The sequence below is a fragment of the Lemur catta genome, chromosome 8, assembly GCF_020740605.2.
Source record: "Lemur catta isolate mLemCat1 chromosome 8, mLemCat1.pri, whole genome shotgun sequence".
In the NCBI taxonomy this organism is placed as follows: Eukaryota; Metazoa; Chordata; class Mammalia; order Primates; family Lemuridae; genus Lemur; species Lemur catta.
Genome location: NC_059135.1, coordinates 70,311,285 through 70,339,222, shown reverse-complemented (window position 1 = coordinate 70,339,222; position 27,938 = coordinate 70,311,285). Strand labels below are relative to the sequence as shown.

Below are 27,938 nucleotides of genomic sequence, written 5' to 3'. Positions count from 1 at the left end.
AAAGAAATTACAACTGAGTGAAAAACAAAAAGTTATATAAGTGTAAGGGATATAAACTTAACCTTCAACAAATTGCTTATTCAGCTAACATTTATAAAAACCTGCCATAGAGAAAATAATACCTTCAGGCTGAGCACTGAAGTTACAAAGATAATTAAGACACTGTTTCTGCCCTCAAGAAATTTAGAATCTAGTGCAAAGCCAGGTATGGTCGTGCACACCTGTAGTCTCAACTACTCGGGAGGCTTAGACAGAAGGATTGCGTGAGTCCAGGTGTTCAAGGCTGTAGCGTGCTACGACTGCACCGGTGAAAAGCCACTGCACTGCAGCCTGGGCAACACAGCGAGACCTCCATCTCTTGAAAAAAAATTTAGCAGTGTTTTACAACCTCCCCTACCAACTAAGAACCTTCCTTTATACCTTCTGGAATTTGTTTTCTCCTTACCCTTCCTCCCACCCAGGGAAGTGCTGACCCTCTTCAGAATCAACTGATCTAGACAGAGAGACATATGTAAAGAAGTATAGTCGGCTCTTCGTATCTGTGGGTTCCACATCCACAGACTCAATCAACCCCGAATCCAAAAAGATTTGGGAAAAATTAAAAATAACAATACAATGCTAAATATACAAAATTTTAAAAACACAGTATAACACCTATTTACACTGAGTTTACATTGTATTAGGTATTATAAGTAATCTAGAGATGATTCAAAGTATACAGGAGGATATGTGTAGGTTATATGCAAATACTATACCATTTTGTATCAGGGACAACCATCCATGGATTTTGGTATCCATGGGGTCCTGGAACCAATCCCCCACAGATACTGAGGGACAACTGGACTTACGATACAGTAGGAGAAACTCTGTTGTGTATGTTCAGGGAGATATAGAGGCACAGGGAAGGGAACTCCCAACTCTACTGGGATCTAAAAGCCAGGAAGAGTTTAAAAGCTTCTCAGGTAATGTAAAATCTGACAGGGGTTTTGAAGGTGAAGTAGGCACTCACCAGGAGGAAAAGGAAATTAAAGCTGTATAAATAAAAATGACATTTTACCCTGCAGGCATAAGCAAGAAAATAAAGCACAAAGAAATAAAAAAAACTTTGTATACTGAGATGAAAAACAAGGTTATCCTATCTAGTTTTAGGTCTCAAAATAAATGAAAACTTGAGCCTTTTCTTTAAGGTTCAGACTCAATAGGAACTACTCACCTGCTGGCTTTTGCTATGGCAATAGCTGAAAGTAAGTGATGTCCTTTATGGATATAATAATCGTTGAGAAAACTGCTATTTCTACCATGAACATACAAACTGTAAACTCAGAAAACTTGGTAATCTTGTAGGAGACTTTTCCTTAAAATACCTGTTTTATTTTTTAATATGAGGAGCCAACCCTTCTAAAGCCTGGACTCCCTTCCAAACCTTCCTTGCAAACAAAGTTCCTTTTCTTTTCTAAATGCTTTTGCCTCCTTGAACAGGGCTTTCCAGGCAAAGAGAACCAAATGTACAATGCTGCAGAGGTCTAATCAGAACATGGCACTTTTGGAACTGTAAGAATCCCACTTGATTATTTGTAATGGTATGTAGAGAACGAACAAGGTGGTAAGATAAAGTTAATAATGTAGAAAGTGAAACGCTTTTTTTTTTGGTATATTCTGTTAATAAGAAATGTGTGCCTTTTCTATTAGCTCAGTGTTTTTTAAACTAAGATCTGAGAACAATGTATTTTCAAGGGACTTAATGTTTTGTATGTGAAAATTTTAATTTCACTCTTTCAATCCCACAACAATATAAAAACAATGAATAGAGTCATTTTCTGGATCATCTGAATGACTTCCTTTAAACCTAAGATTGCCATTTAACTTTAGCACCCAAGTTTGCAGCATTTGTGTTTAAAATCTTGCCAGTGATCACCCAGATTGACAATATTTTACCCATAATGTGCTGAGAAGCACAACTATAGCAACTCTAAGATCGGAGTGTCCTATTATAAAAATGACAGCAATTGACCTACATATTCCATCATGTTCACAATGAATTCTCTTAGTAGTTACAAAGAAAAAAATTCTTTTTTGCAGTGATAAGTCTTAACTCATTTGCTATGATTCTAAGTTATTTAATCAATTTTTGCTTTAAAGGGACATCAGTGAAAAGACATGGTACAGCACAATAGTGTAACCCTTTATTTGCCGTAGGCCAATAGCCTATAATAGGTATATACACACCACGTGAATGCCAGTAACACCACAGGATACTATATGAAAGACTCACAGCAGTTACACCGGAAAAAGTCAGAGGAGAACTGAGTTATGATATAGCACAGGGTAGTACAGACCTGGTAAAGTACCAGTGCTGTTAATCAGTACTATATTTACCTTCTAAGCAGCAATTTATTTTAGAAAATTTTGTTATGTAAAAATAATGCTCTATGGCCTGGCACAGTGGCTCATGCCTATAATCCTAGCACTTTGAGAGGCCAAGCTGGGAGGATCACTTGAGGTCAGGGGCTCAAGATCAGCCTGAGCAACATAGTGAGACTCCGTCTCTACAAAAAAATAGAAAAATTAGCCGGGTGCAGTGGCACACACCTGTGGTCCCAGCTACTTAAGAAGCTAAAGTTGAGGCAACAGCATCGCTTGAGCCCAGAAATTTGAGGCTGCAGTGAGCTATGATGATGCCACTGCACTCTAACCTAAGCAGCAGAGCTAGACTCTATCTCAAAAAAAAAAAACCAAAAAACAAATAAAAGAAAAAAATCCTCTAAATCTGAATCCTAGAGCAAAAACTGCTCATTTTGTTGTTTTGTTTTTTTTATAAATATCTTTAATTTTAGAGTTGTATAAAAGTATTAAAAGTGTAAACCTAACTTCTTTTTTAATTACTCTAACTAAAAGACACCCACAAGTCTGATGTTTCAGACTGTCGGTATTCAGAGCCCACACTACCTCTCCACCTTTATGGACAGTCCCCCCTTACAATGGTCGAACTTAAAATGGTGTGAAAACCATACACATTCAGTAGAAACCATACTTCAGACACCCATAAACCATTCTGTTTTTTACTTTCACTACAGTAGTCAATAAATTACATGAGATAGTCAACACTTTATTATAAAATGGGCTTTTTTGTTAGATGATTTTGCCCAACTATAGGTTAACGTAAGTGTTCTGAATGTGTTCCAGGTAGGCTAGCCTACGCTATGATGTTCAGCAGGTTAGGTATATGAAATGCATTTTCGACTTACAATAGCTTCAGCTTAAAATGGGTTTATCAGAACATAACCCCATCTTAAGTTGAGGAGCATCTGTAATTCTATTTACTCTCCTTCAAGGATCATGTGTTCCACTCCAAACAATTATTTCCAAAAAAGAAAATTTAAGGAAAAAAAAAATTATTTTGTAAGTAAATATAGTGCTATCTTGATTGCCTAAAAGACCATCCTTTTCCTAGCCTCAATTTCTTGCAAAATTTTTTCTCTTATCAAAATTAATCAAAGGTCACCTTAAATGGAGCCCCAGGATAGCCTTCTTTCCCAGACGCTTGCACCAAGTGTGAGTCTGCACTCTTCTGGCCTCCAACAGTACTCTCTTATATCGCTCACCACATTCTGCCTTCTATACAATCGTCTGTATGGTAATTTCCTTACTTTATGCTAGGTTTTATGAAGACAGAACTGTAACCTCATTCATTTATTATAAATGGAATCTATTACATAACATTTTCTTTTCTTCTTCTTCTTCTTTTTTTTTTTTTGAGACAGAGTCTCACTTTGTTGCCCAGGCTAGAGTGCCTTGGCATCAGCCTAGCTCACAGCAACCTCAAACTCCTGGGCTCAAGCAATCCTTCTGCCTCAGCCTCCCAAGTAGCTGGGACTACAGGCATGCACCACCATGCCTGGCTAATTCTTTCTATATATTTTTAGTTGTTTGGCTAATTTATTTCTATTTTTAGTAGAGACGGGGTCTTGCTCTTGCCCAGGCTGGTCTTGAACTCCTGAGCTCAAACGATCCGCCCACCTCAGCCTCCCAGAGTGCTAGGATTACAAGCGTGAGCCACCGCACCCGGCCCTACATAACATTTTCTCAATAAATATTTACCACAGCAAAGTAAGACCATTGTGTATCTACACTTTATTTAAAAATATACCAGACTAGCATGTCCTTACTAAGTTATTTATAATGGAAACCAAAAACAGTTGCAATCTCTCTTCATAGCAACAAGCTGTCACGTCTCACTCTTGCTAAATTTCATCAACTTCTTTTAAAAGTACAGAACAGAATTAGGCTCAATATAGATTGATCTTTTTTTAATACAACTTTTAAAAATAGAGAAACTGTGAAGAGAGTATAGTAGTAGATTAAGAATTGGGTTGGGAGGCTGAGGCAGGAGGATTGCTTGAGGCCAGGAGTTCAAGACCAGCCTGGGAAACATAGCAAGACCTGTCTCTAAAAAATTTTTTTTAAATTAGCTCAACATGGTGGTGCACACTTGTAGGCCCAGCTATTTGGGTGGCTACGCTGGGAGGATCGCTTGAGCCTAGGAGTTTGAAGTTACAATGAGATATGATTGTGCCACTATACTCCACCCTGGGTGACAGAGCAAGATCCTATCTTTAAAAAAGAAGAATTGGGGAGAAGCCAAGCATGGTTTTGGTTGCTTTAATCAAGGTAATTTAGTGATTTCTTCCTAAAGTTTTACTGTCAGTAATTTTGGTATACACAAATACCAAGGTAAATGCATTCAGATTACTGAGTATTTATGTTTCCCAATTGCGGTTATCAACAATATTATTTAATACATCTTTCATTCAAAATATAAAGGACACTTTACTATCAAATTTAACAAAAAAATAAGAAACACACATTATCTAGTCTAACCTTTATTTTATAAAATAATAATTAAGGTACAGAAAGGTTCTATTATGATTTAAATGCACTAAAGGTCAAAAAACTGAATATTCTAGAGTTTAAATTAAGGATATTGTACTTTAAAACTTCAGAATACTCCATGAAGATTTAAAACGTACCTGTCATCCAAAACCATAATAATTTCACCATGTTTGAAGGTGAGCTCATTGTCCTCAACCGCTTCAAAATCGTATAAAGCTCTCACTTTCCGTGCAACCTTATTATTTAACTGAATTTCTGCAGATGGATATAAGGATTTTGTTTCTGTGTGCTGCTGTTTCTGTTCTTGCAATGATAATTCAATAGCTAGTTTCAGAAATTGAAATGCAAAAAAAGACAGCCAGAATTAATTTTTTTAAAAAAAGCTTAGATATTAGAAGACAGCATAATATTTAATAAGAATAAATCAAGTGACTATTTTATTTGTCCAATTAACTGCCACACAGTTAACGGGGAAAGGTTAGGGCAGGGAACCATGACATTTTTTAAATACAGTTTTTTGCTCATTCCTTATTATCACAGTCTGTCATATACAGCAGCTATTATTTTTATAGCAAACAGATTGTGACATTATAATATGGGTAGCTTTCCATATAGGACAAGCCATGAACACATTTCTATGCTTGACTCATAACTTTGGCATAAAAGAAAAGGTGAAACATAATCTCTCCAAAGGCAGGCATTAAATATATGTTATTGAAAAGGATAATGAATTAAATTCATCTTACACTAGTACGTCATTTGCTCTCCTAACTTTTTGGACCCTACTGGTTTTTAGATTTGAGGTAGAACTGAAAATATATCCAGTTTTTATCACTTTTATTTTAATAAAATGTTCTGGCAAGGATATTTTAAGCAACACTAAATTACACGTGCTTGATCATTTACCTTTAGCTATGTCTTCATCTTCTTTGTTTTTGTTCAGTGATGTACCATTCTTGGCAGCAGCTGAGACAGTCTGTAAATGTATGAGTAAAATGAACACAACTATACTTTCAAACAAAACACAAGCTCTATAATTACTTGCAGATGCTAATTAAAAAAAAATACTGATATAACTGAGTTTCATTTAAAAGTGAAGTTCTTCATGATAATTTTTTTTTTTTTTTTTGAGACAGAGTCTCACTTACTTTGTTGCCCGGGCTAGAGTGAGTGCCATGGCATCCGCCTAGCTCACAGCAACCTCAAACTCCTGGGCTTAAGGGATCCTACTGCCTCAGCCTCCCGAGTAGCTGGGACTACAGGCATGCGCCACCATGCCCGGCTAATTTTTTCTATATATATTTTAGTTGGCCAGATAATTTCTTTCCATTTTTAGTAGAGACGGGGTCTCGCTCTTGCTCAGGCTGGTCTTGAACTCCTGAGCTCAAACGATCCGCCCACCTCGGCCTCCCAGAGTGCTAGGATAACAGGCGTCATGATAATTTTAAGTAGTTGTTTTCAAATACTAAAACATCAGAATTTTCGAGAAAACGTTATAAACTCACAGAGGGCTCAAACTGGCTTACATTTTGCATAAATCTAAGTATCTGATGTAGAACTTGGCTAGGGAAAGTATTTAAGTATTTACAGAATGAATAAATGACTCTGATCTCAACTGTCCAAGGTCAGAGAGGTACTCTATTGCTACAGGAGTATAGCTACATGAGAAGTGCCAGCAAGAGGTCATGATGACTGAAGGGAAGAGGAGGGAAGACAGTGACAAGAGACACAGTTTTAGGAATACATGTGAAGTCCTTTACTCATTGTAATTGTATGGCAGTGGCTTTTCAGGCATAGCAGAGGACTAAGGAAGGTCATGCTTAAACTTAATGGCATGTAAAACTGTTGTCCTGGACTCTGATTCATCAACCAGTTCTTTAACATAGATTGTTGAAGAAAATATGCAGAAAGGTTCTATGCTTGCTTTTTATTACTTGTAAGACTTCTGTCTCAAAACTCTACCTTGTACTGTAGAGTGTTGCTGTAAAGAATCTTTTTGTCTATTTATTCTATAGTGTAAAATAAAAGAAACTATATTATTCCCCTTAGTCTATTTCCCTAGACCACATCCTAATATTAATTGGAGGGCAAAAGGCACTGAGAGCAAAACCCAAGAAATGGTATTTTTCTCCCATAGACCTAAAAAAAACAGCCCACTCCATGAGTCATTATCCCTGAGCCTCCACCCTCTCCTACTAAAGCTATCCTCTATCTCCTCAAATAAATTTAGTCTTATAGCCCCACCCATCTTATATGTAAACCATTCACTCTAGGCATATTCAAAACAAGTCTTGGCCTTTCTCAATTCCATGGACTTATTCATTTTACTCCTCTCCTGATATGACCTCTTCACTCCTCTATACCTAATATAATAAATTCAAGTCTCAAAATTTTACCTCTTCACTTTCTTTACCATCCCAATCTGTAGTTACCTCTCTCTCCCTCGTACTAAGATAGACAGCATCTAGTCTTTGTACTGCCCTTCCCATATTTGTCACTTACAATTTAAATTAGTTGTTTTTCACATGTATATGGCTCCCCTTCAAGCTTACAGAAAATTTCTTAAATATTAAGGGCTACCTCATACATCTATGCCTTTGCATGACTCCAGACTTAAAGTAGGATTAAACACATTGTTTATGTCTGATTCACTTCTCAAAGTTCTGATACGTAGAAGAAATAGTCATAAAAATTGAATGTCTACTAAATATAAGGCACTACGATAGATAGGCACTTGGGGAGCAGAGGTGGGAAATGACGATCAAGACACATTTTGCCCAGCTTTCACATAAGATACATACCTTTAAAATAGTATAGGGTCAACCATGGGTCTGAATGAAACTCTCACCTGAGAACCTACTGGAGGAAAAGTAATTCCTTCTTCTTTCATAGATTTAATAGTTGCAGATATTAGACTAAACTGAGGGTCCTTCTGAAATTCTTCTGACCACTCCACCATTAAAGCTTTCAGTTTTTCACATACTTTAGGATGAGCCTTTTAAAGAAAAGGCAAAGCAAAAACAACCAAAAACCTATGGTTAAAATAAGTACTTAAATTATTTAACTAACAGGGAGAATTAGCACCAAAATTCTCTTTAATTATATGAACATCAACAAAAGTACAGTAATTCGTAGCCTAGTTGAGTAACTGACAAGATACCTATTTATTACATGTTAAGATATAGTTGCTTCATATAAAATGACCCTTTTTGAACATCATTTTCTAAGTCTTACTTCTTTTACATTCAAAGGTTATTTTCTGTTTTCTTAATATTCTCAATATTAGATTAAGATTTTTATATCAACTTAACTAAAATTCTGAGATTTTTGCCACAAATAGCATGAGAATAATGCTTCAGAGTTTCTGTATCAAGGAAATCAGTAACAACCCAGATGAAGACCCCCTCCACTCTGCTCTAAAATAAAGGCTCCCTCTGCTCACCATCTCTAATAGGAGTCAGTATAGAATGGTGGTTAGAGTTTGGAGTCTGGAGTCACAGAAACCTGGATCTGAATCTTGGCTATGTCACTTATTAGCTGCATGACCTTAGACAAGTTACTAACTTCTCTCTAAGCCTCAGTTTCTGCATTTATAAAATAAGAATAAGAAGAGAATCTAACTTCCAAGAATCTAATGCTCCAAGGGTGATTAAGAGCATTAATAAAACAGTGTATGTAAAATGCTTAAAGCAGTGACTACTTACTAGCCCTCAATAAAGATTCATTATTATCAATAGTATACATACTTAGGGGGAGAAAACACGTTTTGGTGCTACAAATAAAAAAATCAAATTATGGGAAGTTTATTTCACTTCAATTTATCTAAAAATGATTTCATCTATAATACAACTTTATTAATACTATACAGTTAAAATAACACACAATATATGTATTTTTAAATGACTTCAATTTCTTTTCTTTTTAAAATTTACCTTATTTTTAATCACAGCACGTACTTCTGTTGCAAAATCACGAGAACACACTTCTAAATGAAATGTCTTTCCACAGTTTGCCACACAAGTCCCGAGAAGCTATTAATTAAAATAAAAATTAATATACAAATGTTGAAATATTAACTTTCTGAAATAAACACACATTTAAAATTTGGGTCAAATAATAACATGACTTTTACTTACAGTTAATGCCTGCAGAGCAACATGAGGAACCTTATGATTTACCCTTTTCATTATGGCTTTGAGGCAATCTTTTGCTCTAAAAAAAAGAATAGAGAGACAATTAAGTATTTATTGAGAACTTCAGTTTAAACATTAAAAATACAAGGTATTCTATTACCAAATAACCTTATATGTAAAAATAAAATCCTGGAAACTTCACTTTGTTAAAGGAATAAACCTATAAAATGATTTTACACAATCTTTTGTTCATAGACTCATAGATCTTAAAAAAAAAAAGCATGTTACAAACATTACATATTCCAAAATCAACAGACAAATCACTTCACAAAGTCAGTCAACACAAGAGAATCGTATCATATAAACTATCTTTTAACTTCTTCAAGACAGACTAAGCTTTCAGACAGCAAATTCTTATCTTGAAAAAACTAACAAGATATAGACTTAAAAGTTTCAGATATAAACATATTTGAATTTACTATGAAAAGCCATAATGTTAAAACAAATGCTTTCATCACTCTTCTAAACTTCTAAAGTATAACCAGTTCAGCTTAATTGCAGTATGCCCCCAAAAAGCACACTTGAACTCTATTCCATTTGTTCTGTCAGGATAAGGTTAATCCCATAAATCCAGCCTCCAGACTCTTTTTACGTATTTCCCAAAAGTAAATACAGTTGACGCTTAAACAACATGGGGGTAGGGGAGCCAACCCCCAGCACAGTCAAAAATTTGTGTGTAACTTTTGACTACCCCCAAACTTAACTACTAATAACCTACTGTTCACCAAAAGCCTTCTACTGATAATATAAACAGTCAGTTAAGGCTGTGCCTGATGGCTCACCCCTATAATCCTAGCACTTTAGGAGGATCACTTGAGGCCAGGAGTTCAAGACCAGCCTGAGCAACAGCGAGACCCTGTCTCTACAAAAGTAAAAAAATCAGCTGGGTGTGGTGGTGCATGCCTGTAGTTCCAGATACTCAGGAGGCTGAGGCAGCAGGACAGGTTGAGCCCAGGAATTTGAGACTGCAGTGAGCTACCATGATGCCACCACACTCTAGCCTGGGCAATAGAGCGAGACTCTGTCTCAAAAAACGAAAAAAAGAAACCAGTCAATTAACACATACTTTGTATGTTATATGCATTATATACTGTATTCTCACAATAAAGTAAACTAGAGGGAAAAAATATTATTAAGAAAATCTTAAGGAGTGGGGGAGGAGTAAAAGGTGGGGGTTGGTCTTGCTATCTCAGGGACAGCTGAGGTGGAAGAAAATCTGCATGTAAATGGACCCACACAGTTCAAACCAATGTTGTTCAAGGGTCAATTACAGTAAAATCCTATACTCCTTCCAAAGTTACTCATGAAAAGAGACGCAGGTTATAAAGTTCCTAGACATTCAGCGACCATGACTGGGCATCTTACCCATTAGGAGTGCTCCCAACTTTGTCACATATGTCCATAATAAGACTCCAATCTTCTGTAGTGTTATACTCATTTGTGGCTTTTTCTATAAGATATATCAGCATACATGGAAATTAGGACGTGTCTTATATAACATTGAAATACCAATAAAGACACAACAGTTAAGAAGCCCTACCTTTTCTCCTGCCGAAGATAAAAGAACTTATGGATGAACTTCAGAGGACAGGGTACTTCTACTAATTTCAATTATAAATTCTATAATTAAATGAACTAAATATTCTGAGGCATATCAATAAAATACCTTCTAAATAAATAAAAATTACAAATGAATAGTAATCCCATCAAATTCTAATTTCAAAGAAAGCTTTTAAAATATATCATCATATAAGGAAATATGCATTAAACTGTCCACTAAAGCTGCAGTCCCCAACCTGCCAGCTGCAGACTGGTTAGCAATCCACGTGTGGCCTGTTAGGAACCTCGGAACCAGGCCATACAGCAGGTGTGCGGCAAGCCAAGCAAAGCTTCACCTGTATTTACAGCCACTCCCCATCACGGCCTGGCTCCCATAACTGCCTGAGCTCCGCCTCCTGTCAGATCAGCAATGGAATCGGATTCTGCATTATAGTGAGCTGCATTATTATTTCATTATATATTACAATGTAATAAAAATAGAAATAAAGTGCACAATAAATCCCAACCCCCCCTGCCCCGTCCATGGAAAAATTGTCTTCCATGAAACCAATCCCTGGTGCCCAAAAGGTTGGGGGACCACTGCACTAAAGCATTGTTTTCAATAGCAAAAAAGGAAAACTGATTAATACAGTAAATTCACACTGCACTTTTCATATAAACAGAATAATATATGTTCTTTTGTGACTGGCTTCTGTTACTTAGCATACTGCTTTCAAGATTCATCCATGCTATAGCATGTATTAGTACATTTCTTTTTATTGCTGAATAATATTCCATTCTATAGACATACCACATTTTATTTATCCATTCACCAGTTTATCAACATTTGGGTTCTTTAAAACTTTTTGGCTAATATAAATAATGTACTGTTGCTATGAACATTCATGTACAAGTTTTTGTTGAGTACATTATTCATTTCTCTTTTGGTATAAACCTAGAATTGCTGGATTGTATAACTGTATAATTGTTTTAGGAGTTGATAGTTTCCAAAGCAGTTGTACTAGTGTACATTTCCACCAGCAATCTATGAATATTTCACCTAAATTTTAAAACATCCCCAAAATACACTATATTCTTTAAGGATACGTACATAGGTAGTTAAAATATTAACATGCGTAAGAAAATAAACATCAGGCCGGACACAGTAGCTCACACCTGTAATCCTAGCACTCTGGGAGGCCAAGGCAGGAGGATTGTTTGAGCTCAGGAGTTCGAGACCAACCTAAACAAGAGTGAGACCCCCATCTCTACTAAAGATAGAAAAATTAGCCAGGCGTTGTGGCGCGTACCTGTAGTTCCAGCTGCTCAGGAAGCTGAGGCAGGAGGATCACTTAAGCCCAAGAGTTGGAGGTTGCAGTGAGCTATGATAAAGCCACTGCACTCTAGCCCAGGGCAACACAGTGAGACTTTGTCTCAAAACAAAGAAAAAAGAAAAAAAAAAAAAAAAAAAAAAGAAACTGAACTTCAGTCCCCCACTTCATATTAAAAAAAAGAAAAGAAAAAACAGCAAAAAAGAATGATAAACATCAAACTGGGGGTGTGTCAAAACAAAGTACACAAGGGTTTAATTATTTTTATAAAGGTTTGTTTATTAAGTTGCACAATGTATATCCAGAAGTTCTTTATTGTATTCTCAATATCTTTTCTGTGATCTGAAATATTTCATGATCAAAGCAAAAATTAAAAAATAAATTATTAAAATGCATGATCACAGTATGACTGAGTTATATAGCATTTTCATTTCATTAACTTTTGTAAAATTTCCACTTGAAGGGATACAGACAATTTTCTTCTGCTAGTTATACAGAGGTGGAGATATATTAATAAAAAGAACCACTTTAGAAGCATTTTACAACCTTTCCCCTTTTAATAAATATATCCTATAATTTCAAATACAGTAAACCTAGATAGCAAAACATACACACACACACATACACACACACACACACACACATACATACACGAATGACAGGTGATATCTCAGTTATAAGCAAAAAAGGTAAGATGGTATGAATCTAGAGTAGTTTCATTTTTTACAGCAAGGAATAATCAAAAGCAGCTAAAAAATTAACAGGCTTAGCAAACAGCTATATTTTGTGGGGCTAAGACAAATATACCAGATACAGTTAACCTCAATGAAATGATGGAACTTTCTTTTAAAAAACCACGTAAAGTGCTTACCATTATTTATGGATGGAAAGCAATTATTTTCATATATATGATGAAATGACAAACCAGGGATTTTAGAAAAGTAATATATTTTTGCCTACTATAAGTTCTAGACCCAAGCACCAAACTATGCAGGTAGAAATAGATCTACTCGGGTCCAGCTTCTTCCCTGTATGAAGAAGAATATTTCTTCTACATGCAAAGTCAGTCTAGACTGAAATTTTTAGAGGTTTAAGATGCTTAACTATTTCTTAATTATAATATATAATAAATTCAGTGAATTCAAAAATACAGATAAGGAAAAAAACCTCTTAATTCTATCAGTCCCTTTTAAAACTATGATACATATCTTTCCAGACATTTTTCTATATATGTATATGCAAAAACAATAAAAATCTATGTAAAACTAAACAAAATAGAATCGTAGATAGTATAAGGTGTACAAAGAGAGCACCCAAAAACTGACAACTCCTTTCCTGGCTAAGTTATGCACAAGATGAAAAACAAAACAAAGAATAAAATATCATTGTTCTTACTAATAGAAACCTTAGGTGTACTGGCCAAATGGTCTTGCTAATAGCACTAGACAGGGACATGCTCTCCCTGCAGGAGCAAGTCTCTGCACAACTTATTCCATAGAGTAGTAAATGAAAAAAATCACTCAATGGTGGTGGAAAGAATAGTTAGTCCCGCACAGAAGAAAGGCACAAGTAAGGCCAGTTACTCTCAAATTTACCAATCAGGTAAGTCATTACATCAGGAAGTGAATAAAGGGGCAAGGGCAGGGTCAGGATGACCCTAATGGAACTCTGTTCTCAGGAAGGAAACCTTTGGGATAGAGAAAAAATATTCCCCACTAATACTGTGATCATACTAAATGTACCACTTCCTGTGTTTCTACTTATCAAAAACAGACCTCCATGTTCATAAATATACATCTATTCTATACCAGTATTTTTAAAAGCTGCATTATGTGCCATTACCTACAGAGTGGCCACAAAATCCCTAAACAAGGCAGTAAGAAGTTATCAGCAAACTGGTTTTAAATCCACTAAGTACTCAGTCCCTCTTCTTTGTTATACTCACTGGTATCATTGATATTGATGCCTCACATAGACTAAACACAAAATAATTAAGAGGGCAAGATTTTGAGCATAGGCTTTCTGAAGATGTTTCATAGCATAAATACTTTATCTTGTTTATCATCTGTCTCTGCCACCATCTCTCACAATCCCCAACTCCCATAAGCTCCATCATGGCAGAAATTTTTGTTTTTTTCACTAGTATTATTCCTAATGCATAAAATAGTATCTAGGGCACATTAGGTGCTCAATAAATATTTGTTCACTAAATGAATGAATGATGCTGGTTGATCCTCTTAATCCTATTAACCTGGCACAATGTGTAACATGGGAAACCACAGCAGAGCTTCTGAGTATATGAATGAAAAGAGCTTTAACTATAACATCCAATGTAGCCCCAGTGACAACGGTGCAAAGTTCTGGACCAGTCAGAGCTTCACTGCTGAGCAGACAAACATCCAAGGGGCTGTGCAAGATCAAACTTCAATAGCAACACCATGTGGTAACAAAAAGCAACAGCACTAGTGGGCTTATGAGGTTCCAGTTATTTTCAAAGACAGAATAACTCTATCTTTGTGAGTCTCAACTAGGAGACAGGGTAAGTGGGGAAGGCAGTGCTTCAAGAGGGAAGTAAAGGACTTTTTGTACATATGGGTGACTAACTTTATATGCTCAGTCTGAAGAGCAAATCAACATATTATAGCTTCATGCTGATCTTTCCTATTTGCTTATAACAGATTCTACCATTCTTTCTTTTTATAGTATCATTTGGTACACTGAACTATCTGAAGACTAAATATTCACCCATATTCTCTTTTATATCAAAATTATTCCCCTTTTGCATGTAAATCTTTAGTATATCTGGAATTTCATATATATTTGGAACCTCACACATGGTGTGAGGCAGGCATAGAAAAATATTTTTATAAATTTTTTCTCAGTCCCAACATTTATGAATCTATCCTTTCCTCACTGATGTGAGAAGCCAGAATCATCAATTACCAAATTTTCTAAGTACACATGTGTATTTGTATAAATACACAAACATAGTCAGTTGAGTCTGATTTTTTAGACCACCTAATACCTACTTAGCCTGGCCAGAATTCAACTTTTCATGATTATTTTTTCAATTTTGGCCATGTGATACAACTAAATATGAAGCCTACATGATACCCTCAAAAGCCTTCCAATAATTTAAAAGATATTCAAATATTGTTTATTTCATTTAATTTTCATAGAAAACAGAAAAATTCCAGATTTGTATATGCTAACAAGCATAGTTTACACCCTATAAATATAGGACTCACAATTACTCTTTTTAAAAAAAAAGTATAAAATCTGAAGACTTTATAATGGCCTGCCAAAAAGGACTTCATTTTTCAAGTGAACTAAATAACACTTAAATTATGTACTTAGAAGTATTTTAAACTCCTGGAAAATTTTAAATATTATAATTAAGAAACCATTCTTTTACAGCATGTCACTTTGCCCAGTGTTGGGGCCATATCTCACATTTTCCTGTGTCAAATGCATAGAGAGAAAGAAAGTTAAAAGAGCCCTCCTGGGGCCTAAATGCTAAATTGCCAGGGTTTGGTGGGTGTAAGTCACAACACTCATCACCAGGCTTTGATTGCTGTATATAGAGAGCCTCAAATACCCACTGAAATGGTTCAGAAAGATTCTAACAATATCATAAAGAATCATTCCATCAATACCTACCTACAAGGAACAAAAAGGCTCCCTCCCTCTCTATGTAGTCTATTATGTTCAAAATACAGCTTTAAAAAGAATCCAAGTCTACCCATAAAACTTTTAATAAAATAGGCTCTATCAGCAATAAAAAATTTAACTATATAAAACAAGAATGCCTGCAAGAAATCTTCAAAGCTTCTCCTATTAAGTTTGGAAATAAAATCTCATGACTAGTCTTCTGCTTCCAAGCATGATAGAGTATCTGTTACCAGACTTGCTATCCTACCAAAAACAACTATAAAACAGGCCAAAAGAGATGACACAACTGTTTTCAGGAAATGAGTAAGTAACAGACCAGGTCCGAGATTTTCGAGGGAAGGGAAATATGTAGTGAACCTTACAGCAGTCCCAGCTTTCTGCCTGGAAACACTTCCCTGTCCCAGCAGGAGAACTAGCCCAAGTAGAGCACCCGGGAGAGAGACCAGGTTTCTAAGCATAGGGATTGACTGCAGGCCCTTGGTACACAGACACACATGTACACCCACATAGCAAGGTCTAGCAGAGATCACCTACTACAGGGCTAAAGGGTTGTGCAGCACTGGGAGTTGTCCTGTCTACTACAAATTGAATGTATGTTTGTGTTCTTCCCAAAATTCATGTTGAAGTCCTAATCCCCAATGTGGTTGTAGGTTCCTTGGAGATGGAACCTCTAAGGAAGTAATTAAGGTTAAATGAGGTTATAAGGATGGAGCTCTGATCTAATAAAATTAGTGCCCTTTTAAGAAGATATACCAGAGAGCTAGCTTGCTCTCTTCCTCTGAGTGCACACATCAAGGAAAGGCTGTATGAGGACACAGAAAGAAGAGGGCTGTCCACAACCCAAGGGGAGAGCCCTCACCAGACACCAAACCTGCTGGCACTTTCATCTTGGACTTCTTGGCCCCAGAACTGTGAGAAAGTAAATTTCTATTGTGTAAGCCACCTGGTCGATGGTATTTTGTTATGGCAGTCCCTGCAGGCTAATAAACTGCCCGACCAAAGCAAAAAGAACACTCATGCATTCAGCTGAAACCCCAAAAAGGCCACAGCTTGAAGTAAAAGCCTTCTAGAATTTAGTTCAATACCAAAACAGGCCTGCCTCACAAATAAAACCAAGCCTAATGAAACCTTAAGGATCCTCCAATACCATAACTACCTGAGAGAACAAAACTCAACACCTTTTAGAGAAAGACAATGTAATCTAGCGTCTGTACAAAGAATAATCACAAAGTCCACCATAATATAAAAAATTGCTAGTAAGCAAAACAGTGTTCCACAATCAAGATCACAGTCAATAAAAACAGATGTCAGTATAACCCAAATGTTAGTATTAGCAAAAAAGAACTTTGAAGTAGTTATTACATATATTATCAAGAACTTCAAGCAGAAGACAGTCATAATAAGTGAGCAGATGGTGAATGCTCAGTAGAGAAATCGTAACTATAAAAATGGAATTTCTAAACTGAAAAGTATGACATCACAACTAAAAAATTCATTGAATGAACTTAAAAGCACATTGAGCCGGGCACAGTGGCTCATGCCTGTAATCCCAGCACTTTGGGAGGCTGAAGTGGAAGGACTACTTGAGGCCAGGAGTTTGAAACCAGCCTGGGCAAACATAGTGAAAACCCATTTCTACCAAAAAAAAAAAAAATTAAAAAGCCAGGTGTGGTGGCACATGCCTGTAGTCCTAACTATTTGGGAGGCTGAGACAGGAGGATCAATTTAGCCAGGAGTTTGAGGCTGCAGTGAGCTATGATCATGCCACTACACTCCAGCATGGGCAACAGAGCAAGATCAAGACCCTGTCTCCAAAAAAAGAAAAAAAAAAGGTAGATTGAAGATTGCAGAAACAGAGTTAATGAGCATGGAGACAGGTCAATTAAGTTATCAAATTTGAAAAACAGAGAGGAAGACTTAACAATAATAGAACAGTCTCAGCACGTTAGTTTTTTAAATTTTCGATGTAACAAATTATCACAAAATTAACAGCTTAAAACACCACCCACTCATTGTTAGTTCATAGTTCTGTAGTTCAAACTTCAGGCAGGTTCAGCTGAGTTCTATGCCCAGTGTCTTACATGGCTTGTTACTGGGAGATTGGTGATATCAAACTAAACCATGGTAATTAAATTCATTGATATTAGAACTACATAAAGTGAGGACTTGCCTGTACATTAAAGCAGAATTTGAATATTTCTTCAAATGTGCATGGTACTATTAAAAACTGGAAACAATTTAGGGCAATATGCACAGTATCTTCTCTGAATACAATGCATTTTTTATTAAAACATTTGTAATACCCAATCACATGGAAATTAACTAACAGGACAGACAGATAACTGAGACTATAACAGAAGGCAATATAAAAATGTATTATCATTAAGGTACTACATACCATTATCTTTGGATATGACTAAAGCAATTCTTAGATCTTTGTCTGAAGTCTGTTTTATAACAGAATACCTGAGACTGAGTAATTTATAAAGAATAAAAATTTATTTCTCACAGTTCAGGAGGCCAGAAAGTCCAAGACCAAGGCACTAGCATCTGGTGATGGCCTCCTTGCTGTGTCCTCACATGGTGGAAGGTGGAAGGGCAAGAGAGCGAACTCACTTCTTTAAGCCTTTTTTATAGCAGCATTAATCCATTCATGAGGGAGGAGCTCTCATGATCAAAACACCTCCTGAAAGGCCCCACCCCCAACACTGTTGCATCAGGGATTAAATGTCTAACACATGAATTTTGGGGGAAACATTCTGACTACAGAAATATTAGAGGAAAAATTTGCTTTTTATGTATAACAGAAAAAAAAAACCAATTATGTGTATACCTTAAAACTGTAGTATACGAACAGGGAAAAGCTGGCAAAAGAAAACATTTTTTTCAAACGAAGAAACAAACTAGAAAATAGAAAGCAAATAAATGAGTAACATTAATTTTTGTATCTGGCGAGAAACCACAGTTGACAGCTTTTACTAAAGATAGAAATATATCCTTTCTTTGGGCCAAGTCATTATAAATGAAATAATTCTTCAAAATTTTAAGAGAACGATTTTTTTTTTAGTTTACAAATAAATTGTACATGTTTATACTATTAAAATTATATGTGCTTAAGTTTCTAGACCACACAACTCTTATGTCATTAAATTTAGGTTAAATATTTGAATACCCAATACCTCAACCTGATAAGATTATAAATATTTCACCTTCTCTGCCTTCAATGACAATGACCCTACTTAGCATTCTATAGCACTTAGGTTTAACATACATTTTCTCATTTACTCTTCCTCTCCATTTAATGTTCTGATTTGCTTGGGTAAGCTTCTGTTAATATAAATCTTCAGTTTACTCTGGGGAAAGCAGTAATACAAATCCTTCTTTAAAATACATTGTGCATACCTTTTAAAATGAAAATCTACTTACAGCTCTGAGTACTGAATGATAAATAATTAAAACCAGTAAGAGCAATTAAGTAATAGCTTCTAAGCATTTTACATATGCTAAATCACTTGTTCCTCAATCAAAGGAAGGATTCCCCTTTTATAAATGGGAAAACTGAGATTCAGAAAAGTAACTACCACAAGGTTATACAGGTAGTAACAATAAAACAGAGATTTCTAATCTGGGCAGATTGGCTCAGGGTACGTATTCTAAGTTTAAACCACTATGTAAACTGCCTCTTGACTCCAATTTTTATTCAAAACTGCCAAATTAACTCTTCCCAATAAGTTACTTTTCAGTTTCCGTATGTATGAATATCTTTTTTTAACAAATTTTTGTAGAGACAACATCTCATTATGTTGCTCAGGCTGGTCTCAAACTCCTGGCCTCAAGCAATCCTCCTACCATGCCTGGCCAAAAGTTCCTTTCAGTTCAAATAATTAAAATTCTGAGTCACCAAAATTCTCATATTGCAAATGATAATTATTAATAATAAACAAGTGCTTCATAAGGGAATGTTTATTGATCAAGAAAATAGTTTGTGAGTGATATGGTTTGAATGTTTGGCCCCTCCAAATGTCACGCTGAAATTCGATCCTCACTATTGGAGGTAGGGGCTGGTGGGAGATGTTTGGGTCATGGGAGGGGATGCAGATCCCCATGAATAGCTTTGTGCTCTCCCCATGGCAATGACTGAGTTCTCCCTGTATTACTTAGGTATAACATACATTTTATCATTTATTCTTCCTCTCCATTTAATGTTCTGATTTGCTTGGGTAAACTTCTGTTAATGTAAATCTTTCGTTTACTCTGGGGAAAGCAGCAATACAAATCCTTCTTTAAAATACATTGTGCATACCTTTTAAAATGAAAATCTACTTTATTCTTTCCACCAAGGGGATTTGACAAATGTTGCTGATTGGTTCACTCCACAGCTGGTTGTTTAAAGGAGCCTGGCTCCACCTGCTCCTTCTCTGGCCAAGTGACACACCTGCCCCCCTTCACCTTCTGCCTTGATTGGAAGCTCCCTGAAGCCCTCATCAGAAGCAGACGCTGGCTCAACACTTCTTATACAGCCTGCAGAACCGTGAGCTAAAGAAACCTCTTTTCTTTATAAATTACTCAGCCTCAGGTATTTCCTTTATAGCAATGCAAAAATGGACTAATACAGTGAGTTTTCAGATACAATACAAATTTCACTGAAGAACACATTTTTCATCCAAATGCTATCATTTAAAAATTATACCAAATAAGATGGAGAGTGTGCATAATAAAAATTTTAAAATCCTTTATCATTTCCCTTCATGCTTTTTTATTCTGAGACCTATTAAACACAGTTCTGAGGTTGAATTAAGTCAGTCAGTCAGACTGGAATTACTTTGCAGGATATTTTGATTTCAGCATTCCTTAACTGAAGGAAACTAAAGAAAGGCCTCCTTGAATGCAACAGTGATAGCTGTAACAGGTCTCCATGGTAAAGAACTGTAAGTATTCCACAGGGTGTTTGTAGGGACAGAGAGGTGCCTGTCCTTCAAGCATAAGCTGTTATAAATCCATTAAGGAAATAATGGCAGGCCGGGCGCGGTGACTCACGCCTGTAATCCTAGCACTCTGGGAGGCCGAGGCAGGTGGATCGCTCGAGGTCAGGAGTTCGAGACCAGCCTGAGCAAGAGTGAGACCCCCGTCTCTGCTAAAAATAGAAAGGAATTATCTGGCCAACTAAAAAATATATATAGAGAGAAAAAATTAGCTGGGCATGGTGGCACTTGCCTGTAGTCCCAGCTACTTGGGAGGCTGAGGCAGCAGAATTGCTTGAGCCCAGGAGTTTGAGGTTGCTGTGAGCTAGGCTGATGCCACAGCACTCACTCTAGCCCGGGCAACAGAGCGAGACTCTGTCTCAAAAAAAAAAAAAAAAAAAAGAAAGAAAGAAAATAACAGCAAAGGCATTCTAAAAGATGGGAGCAATATTTACTGTGCCAAAAGAAGAGCTGGAAGATGACAGTAAGTCAACACAAAACTCAATCCTAAAAAAGAAAGGAAAGGGGAAAAGAATGTTTAGGCAATACCAAAAGGTCTCAGGTTTCTAGAAACAATATTCTTTCCACCAAAAGGGTTTGACAAATGTTGCTGATTGGTTGATGTTTTCATAACAGGAAAAAGACTGTAAGCAAAAACACTTATAAAAACTTTGTAACTCAGACAAAGGGAAAAATCAAGGAAGGAAGAGAAGGGAGGGGGTCAGATTCAGGGATAGAAGACAACCAAGGAGGAAAAAAATAACAGGAGATAAAGAAATGATATATCCTTAAGTTCTCTTTTGATATCTGGGTGACAGATGGTTAGAACTATCAGTTGTCAAGTAACCGAAGTTTGATATCCTACGCTATAGGATATACTTTGATATCCATACCTATAAACAAGGCCTACTCCTAACATGAAGAATACCTCTGAGGTCCTTTATTTAAACAAAAAGCGCTAGAGACACATTCACCCAACTAAGCTGCTGCAGCATTATGCTGTAAATTCTCTTAAATCCTAAAAGCCTACAAAAAATTCCCTTTTATAATGATTTTGACAAATCTGTCCTCAAATCCATTTGAAAGAACAAAGGCCCAAAATAGCTAAGACAATAATAATAAAAAAAAAAGACAGGGATTTGCATTACTACCTATAAAGGCCACTGATATGAGAATGTGGTATCAGTGCAGGGACAGAGAAAGAGAACAGTGTAGAAAAGAAATCACAAATACAGGCCTCATATAAGGAAACATATGAGGAAAGTGTTGTAAAACAGTGGGGAAAGAATAGACAATTCAATCAAGGGTAATAAGACAATTGATTATTGTCTAATATCAGTGATTATGCAAATAAATCCCTCCTCACACCCTACACAAGGATCAAGTTCAGGTGGATTAAAGATCTAAATGTGAAAATCAAAACTTTAATAAAACGTTGAGAAGAAAATATGACAAGATCCTTATAACCTCAGGGTAAAGGAAGCTTTCTTAAACAAGAAAAATAAAATCAAGATGGAATCATAAATATCACTGAATTAAAACTTAACTTTTCTTTACAATAAAAGATACTAGAAACAAATAAAATGAAGCAACAAACTAGAATACACATCGGCAATTCACATAATCAACCAAAGATTAGTAGAGAATGTATATGGAACTCTAAAAATCAATTTTAAAAAAGTAATCCAACAGAGTAATAAACTAAAGTAATGAGCAGGTAGTTTATAGAAAAAAAAAACGAAACAGAATGACCAAGAAACATATGAAAAGATGCTCAACTTCACTAGCAATGACGTTGAAATGAAATGAAAACAACGTCTTACTTCATACCCATCAAATGGGCATAAATTAGACAATCTGACAATAGCCAACATCAGTGAGGGCGTGGAACAACAGAAACTTCACTTCCACTGCTGGTGGGAAGAAAATCTCCGACAAACACTTGGAAGGGCAATTTTGCACTATCTAATATTTTACAACTTGGAAAGAGCTACACTTCTACTGAGGAATTCCCCTTCAAGATATAGGCCCTCAAGAATCTCTCATACTCATGAACACAAGAAAACATGGATAAGAACTTTCAACATAGAGTTGTCCTTAATAACAAAAAATTGGAAAACTTCATGTCCACCAATAGGAGAATAGATAATGTGGTATACTCCTACAGTGGAATATCACATAGGTGTTAAAATTAATGAACTAGAGCTACAAACATCAACCTGAATAGCTCTCACAAAAAAATGCCAAATGACAAAAAAGATACTTTTTATGAAGTTTAAAAACATGCTAAACAATACCTATAGTATATTTGTCTGTGTAGTATATATAAAATAGAATTTCTGTTTGGAGAGTGTTTAACTCTGAGAAGGGAGGAAAAAGAATGGGAGCAGGTAGCCACTAAAAATATTAAAGTATTTCATCTTTTTTTTTTTTTTTACAGACAGGGTCTTGCTTTCAAACTGCTGAGCTCAATCGATCCTCCCGCCTCGGCCTCCCATAGTGCAGGCGTGAGCCACCGTGCCCAGCCTCAACTGTATCTTGAATGTTCTCTTCTTTAAAAAAAAAGAATCAAGTATGTCAAAATATTAGGATTTGACAAAATTGGCTGGTAGAAATGGCAGTTTATGTTATATTTTGTATTTTACACTCAAAATATTTCAGTTTAAAAAAACTACGAAATACATTAAATAAAATTTGCAACTATGTGAAGGTATCAGGACTTTAGTTAGCATGCAAGCAAAATAAGGTGCAGGAAAAAATTGGCTATTAAGGCTACAATTCTCACTCATAACCAAAAAATTTTTTTCATTTTCATTTTGTCTTCTGTAAGCCAGGATTGATTTTAATTTTTTACAAAGATTATAATAATCTCATTGTGTGTAAAAACTGACTTAAGAAAACGTTATAAATCTGAATACATAAAATAAATTTGTGTTATTGTAATGCTATCAATACCTACCTTTATATTGGAGTTTCTTATAAAATTTCATTGGACAAAAAGATTGCATGAAAGTCTCGGGCTAACTCCCGGTCAAGTTCTTCTAACACAGTAAAAACCAATGACATAACAAAAAATGTGTCTATACACATTAAAATTTCACTGGGAAAAGTATCCTCTTAAAAGTTCATATTTCAAACTGCTGTGTCAGAAGAGTTTTGTAGAGGTAGAATTTGAGCTCAGCTTTGTGGGGCACAAATATATCTTTAAGGAAGGAGGTACCAAGGTTGTTGAAAACAGCAAACATTTACAAATGAATGGTAAATAGTACAGAGGCAGAAACTGGCAAGAAAGATTGCCTGGGTTGAGTAAGAGGAAAGAAGATACGCAAACAGGAACTGGAGTTAGGGCTTACAACGGACAAGTCATCACTTGGGAACCAATGAATAAGGACATGACAACTTCCCTTTTAATACTAACCACTAAATCTTCCTCCCATGGCTCTGGCCCCATGTTTCACTTTCCCCTTGGAATCTTTAGGAACGGCTACCCCAACCAGGCTCCACCTCAGGAGTTCTGTAACCCCTTTAAGACTTTAGCCACGGTGAGAAGGGAGAGGTGGAATACATGTAGATTATTTTCTACTTTTCCCCTCTGAACAGCTTCAAGGAAATCTTATTAAACAAAACAAAAAATGACTCCAGATTTGAAGAATTCCAATAAAATGTTTAAAGAGCTCTAATGCTATCAAACCTAACATACCCTTCAGGGCTTGCAGGTTCTTACTCCAAGGAAAGACAGGAACTTGCCAGAGTTCCTTACTTCCTAACCTTTGGCCTGCTTCCATTCGACAAGTCTCATATCATTAGCAACTCATGAGTGCCTAGACACTTTGACCCATCACACCTTTTCTCAGGGACTGAGAAAAGAATTTCTTCCCCATAAGAATGATGTCAAAAAGACTGCTCACCCTCCAGGGAGACTCTGCACCTACCAAACGAGATTCATCTATAAAGGCCCTTAATCATAAAAGGATCATATACATACAGTAAAAGGTGGTTACTTCCTTGCTGGGAGAAGTGCTATCAGGAAAGGGGAGAGGGACAGGAGAATGTCAACACCTTTATAGAAAAAGCTCCTATCTAAAGGTCCTTGTCTCCTCTTCAGGGAGGATGACTGTTTTAAATAAAGGGAGAATGTAGAGCTGCTTGCGTATTCCTAGCACTGCATTTATCACACTGTGTTACAATTACCTTTTTATGTATGTGTATGTCCTCCATTAGACTGAGAGTTCCTTCAGGGCAGGAACTCCCAATCTATTTACTCATTTTTGTGTCCCTAAAACTTAATACTATGCCAGATACTGTAATTATGCAATGCATGTTTGTTGAATGAAGAGTGAAAAAGGGTATCTCACACACACACACACACACACACACACACACACACACACACGGTAATAAAAATCTGACTGAATCAAGGAGGACATGTGAAAAAGACAATGTAACTGTAAAGGAACAATCCTGTAGATAGATCTTAAGCCAAATGAAGACTTGTTTTGTATTAATGATTTCAAATTAAAAAGAGCTTTATGATCTGAAAAATGCAACATATAATTTTTCTTCTATAATATACATTTAAGGCTAATTTGAGTTCCTTAGCATTTCATTCCACATTTTCTAATTCCATTACTTGTCCAGAAGTTTTACAGGAGGGCCTCAATCAAAGTCGTTCTCTCACCCTTAAACTGCTTTTTTGGACACTGAATTGTCATACTTGAGCTAGTAAGTACTTGGAGCTTTAGTTGATGGCACTGCCCATGAAATAATCTATACACAGCAGTGTGTTTCGTCTGAACAGCAGTGACTCTTTTACTATAGCGCTACTGTAGTAAAACTGTGATCCACCAAACCTTGCAGGGACCGCAGGAGTCACTGAGAACAAAACTGCCAGAGCAACTCAGCCTACTTCCACCAGAGAAGTTTTCAATCAAAGAACAATGGGCTTCCAGGAAAGATTTACCTTGAAGAAACAATTCAGAGTTTTTAGGTTTTAAAATCATTTGTCTTATTCTGTTTTGTACCTTCTGTTTTATTTCACTAGAACAAAAAGAAATTCCTCACAACGGCAATAAAAAGTACAGGTCTCACAAACGAAGACATACTGTAATTAGGTCCGAAAGCAGAGAGCATGATTTAGTGTGATGTTTCCTAGATTTATGTCGGTCACCTATGTTCATTATCTACCAGAAAAAAGCTGAATGAAATAATGAAAATATATATTTGAAGACAAAGGGTCAAGATGTGATTACAAATATTTACATGTATGTTATCTGACTCATGCATATTTGATTTTTCAACATAGTTTTGGGATTACAGAACATACCAAAATAGGGCATTTCCTACAGTCTCCTCATAATTATAAAATTTTAGCTATGAAACAGGTGACATACTAAGACGTGCAGTGTTGTGTGACTAGCAATTTTCAGCCGTGCTTTTTTTTTTCTTGCATTCTAAGTCCTAAAAATATACCTAGGGTTCTGTTAACTACTAAAATAAACAAACAAAAAAAACCAACCCTGTAGTCCCAGCTACTTGGGAGGCTAAGGCAGGAGGATTGCTGGAGCCCAGGAGTTCGAGTGCAGCCTGGACAACATAGCGATACCCAGTCTTTCCAAAAAAAAAAAAAAAAAGAAACAAAGAAAAAAAAAAAGGATATTTTTTTTTAGCCAGCTTACAGTTATTCTAATTCCTAAAATAAGTCTTGTTCATCTTTTTCTCATTCTACAGTCACTGAGAGACCAACACTCTTATGACTCCAACAAACAATTAGCCGTTCTGGATGTTTCGAGATTCTAGAGTTTTCCTTTTCATACTCTAAAACAGAACAACTCGTAGCATTTTCACAATCCTTGCAATCCGAGGATAAAGTCCAATACCTTCACAACTGTAAACAAATCCTGAAGCTGCGCTATCAGGGATTGAATGCATGTGTAATATATGAAATGAGAAATTCTTCCTAGTCAACTGGGGTAAGACGAGATCTCTAGCATCGGGCTGCCCTAGACAGCAGGTCTCCACTGCCGAATCATCTTCAAAGGGGATGGGGGAGCGGGGTTCACCAGCTCTAAAGAGAGCAGGAAGTTTGCACCATCGACTTCACAATTACTTTATTAGTCCAGTCTCCAGCGAGCCTCAGGCTCTTTCTCATTCCTAGGCTTCGCGAGGGGGACGGTCCTTTCGAGGCCCCCAGCTTCAGACAGGCGGGAGGCACTCGGACTAGCAGCGACGCGCTGAGGTTGCCCCCAGGAAAATCCCCAAGACTAGGTGGCGGCCCCGCCCCTCCCCTCCCTTCGCTCGGCTTCCCAGTCTCTGGAGCAGCCGCTGCCCACTTTCTAGCTGGACAAACAGCAGTCTGGGGCCGGGCACAGCACTCACCCACGTCTTGCTCGAAGGGGTTGGCGGTGAACAGAGGCATCTCGCTGGCGCCCAGGCCCAAGTCCCTGCGGTCTGGCTGAAGCTCAGCAGCTGCTCCCCACTGGGTGACCCGCGGCCGCGGCTTCCTAGACGGCTCCTTTTCGGCTGCCGTCCCTGCACTTCCGCCACCGCTTCTGCCCGTCTTCCGCCTGACAGGCCGCCTCCGAGTCCGCCCTCCGCCCCCAACTCCCTCGTCCCCCGGGGCAGGGTCCCTCCGGTCTCGGGCATCCTCCCAGCGCCTTTGTTGCCGCTGCCCTCCAGGAGAAGGCGGCAGACCCCGGCCCATACCGCCGCAGGGCTCAGGCGGCCGCTGCGGCCACCTTTCCATCGTTAGGACCCCGGCGAGACACGGAGCCGGGGACCTTCGGGACCGGAAGTAGTCGCGCCTGGAACTAGGCGACGCCGGAGGCCGGGAAGCTGCAGTGCAGCCGGCGGCGCGGCAGGGGGCGCGGTCGCCCGTGATTTTTCGCCATGGACAACTGGCTCCGACCGTCACCTTCTTCTCACTAGTTTAGTTGGTTCCTCGGAGGCCGGTATAGTCCCTGGCGGCCGTGGGGCCATGGTTGCGTTCGCGTCACAGTCCCGTTGCCCTGGAAACGGAGCTGCCGACACGGAAGTGGCTTTGAGATTCTGCAAAGGGCCTGGCTCTGCTCTCGGAGACTTGCAGTGTTGCACCCTGCTCAGCGCCCAAACCAAACCCGGCCAGCATAACCACCCGGAAAAGCGGACATCGAAGTGACAACTGTGGCGCTGTGGTGACTTGTAACTTTGCACTTTCCATCGTGTCTTCTCCATAAAAAACACTGTTCGGCCCTGGGAATCCAAAGATGAAGGCGACACAGTCCCTGCCTTCAATGTGCTGAGAGTTTTTACAGGGGGAGTGCATAACGTACGTGACAGCAGATGACAATTCAGATATTAGTAAGAGTCATAAACTC

The 27,938-nt window shown here is 37.4% G+C and overlaps 1 protein-coding gene across 2 annotated transcripts in view; it reads right to left on the bottom strand.

Moving 5' to 3' along the window:
• The window catches only part of STAM2 (signal transducing adaptor molecule 2), a 43,705-nt gene extending 16,345 nt beyond the window's left edge, over positions 1 to 27,360 (bottom strand). The window contains exons 1-7 of one of the 2 annotated variants that reach the window (XM_045559301.1): positions 26,962 to 27,360; positions 10,449 to 10,533; positions 9,027 to 9,102; positions 8,823 to 8,921; positions 7,739 to 7,885; positions 5,797 to 5,866; positions 5,028 to 5,214 (exon numbers count right to left, since the gene is read on the bottom strand). In XM_045559301.1, coding sequence (XP_045415257.1) covers positions 5,028 to 5,214; positions 5,797 to 5,866; positions 7,739 to 7,885; positions 8,823 to 8,921; positions 9,027 to 9,102; positions 10,449 to 10,533; positions 26,962 to 27,328 — 1,031 coding nt within the window. In that variant the 5' untranslated portion in view covers positions 27,329 to 27,360. The remainder of the gene's footprint in view (positions 1 to 5,027; positions 5,215 to 5,796; positions 5,867 to 7,738; positions 7,886 to 8,822; positions 8,922 to 9,026; positions 9,103 to 10,448; positions 10,534 to 26,961) is intronic. The other variant, XM_045559302.1, reaches the window with a different exon arrangement.
• Between the last annotated feature and the right edge of the window lie 578 nt (positions 27,361 to 27,938).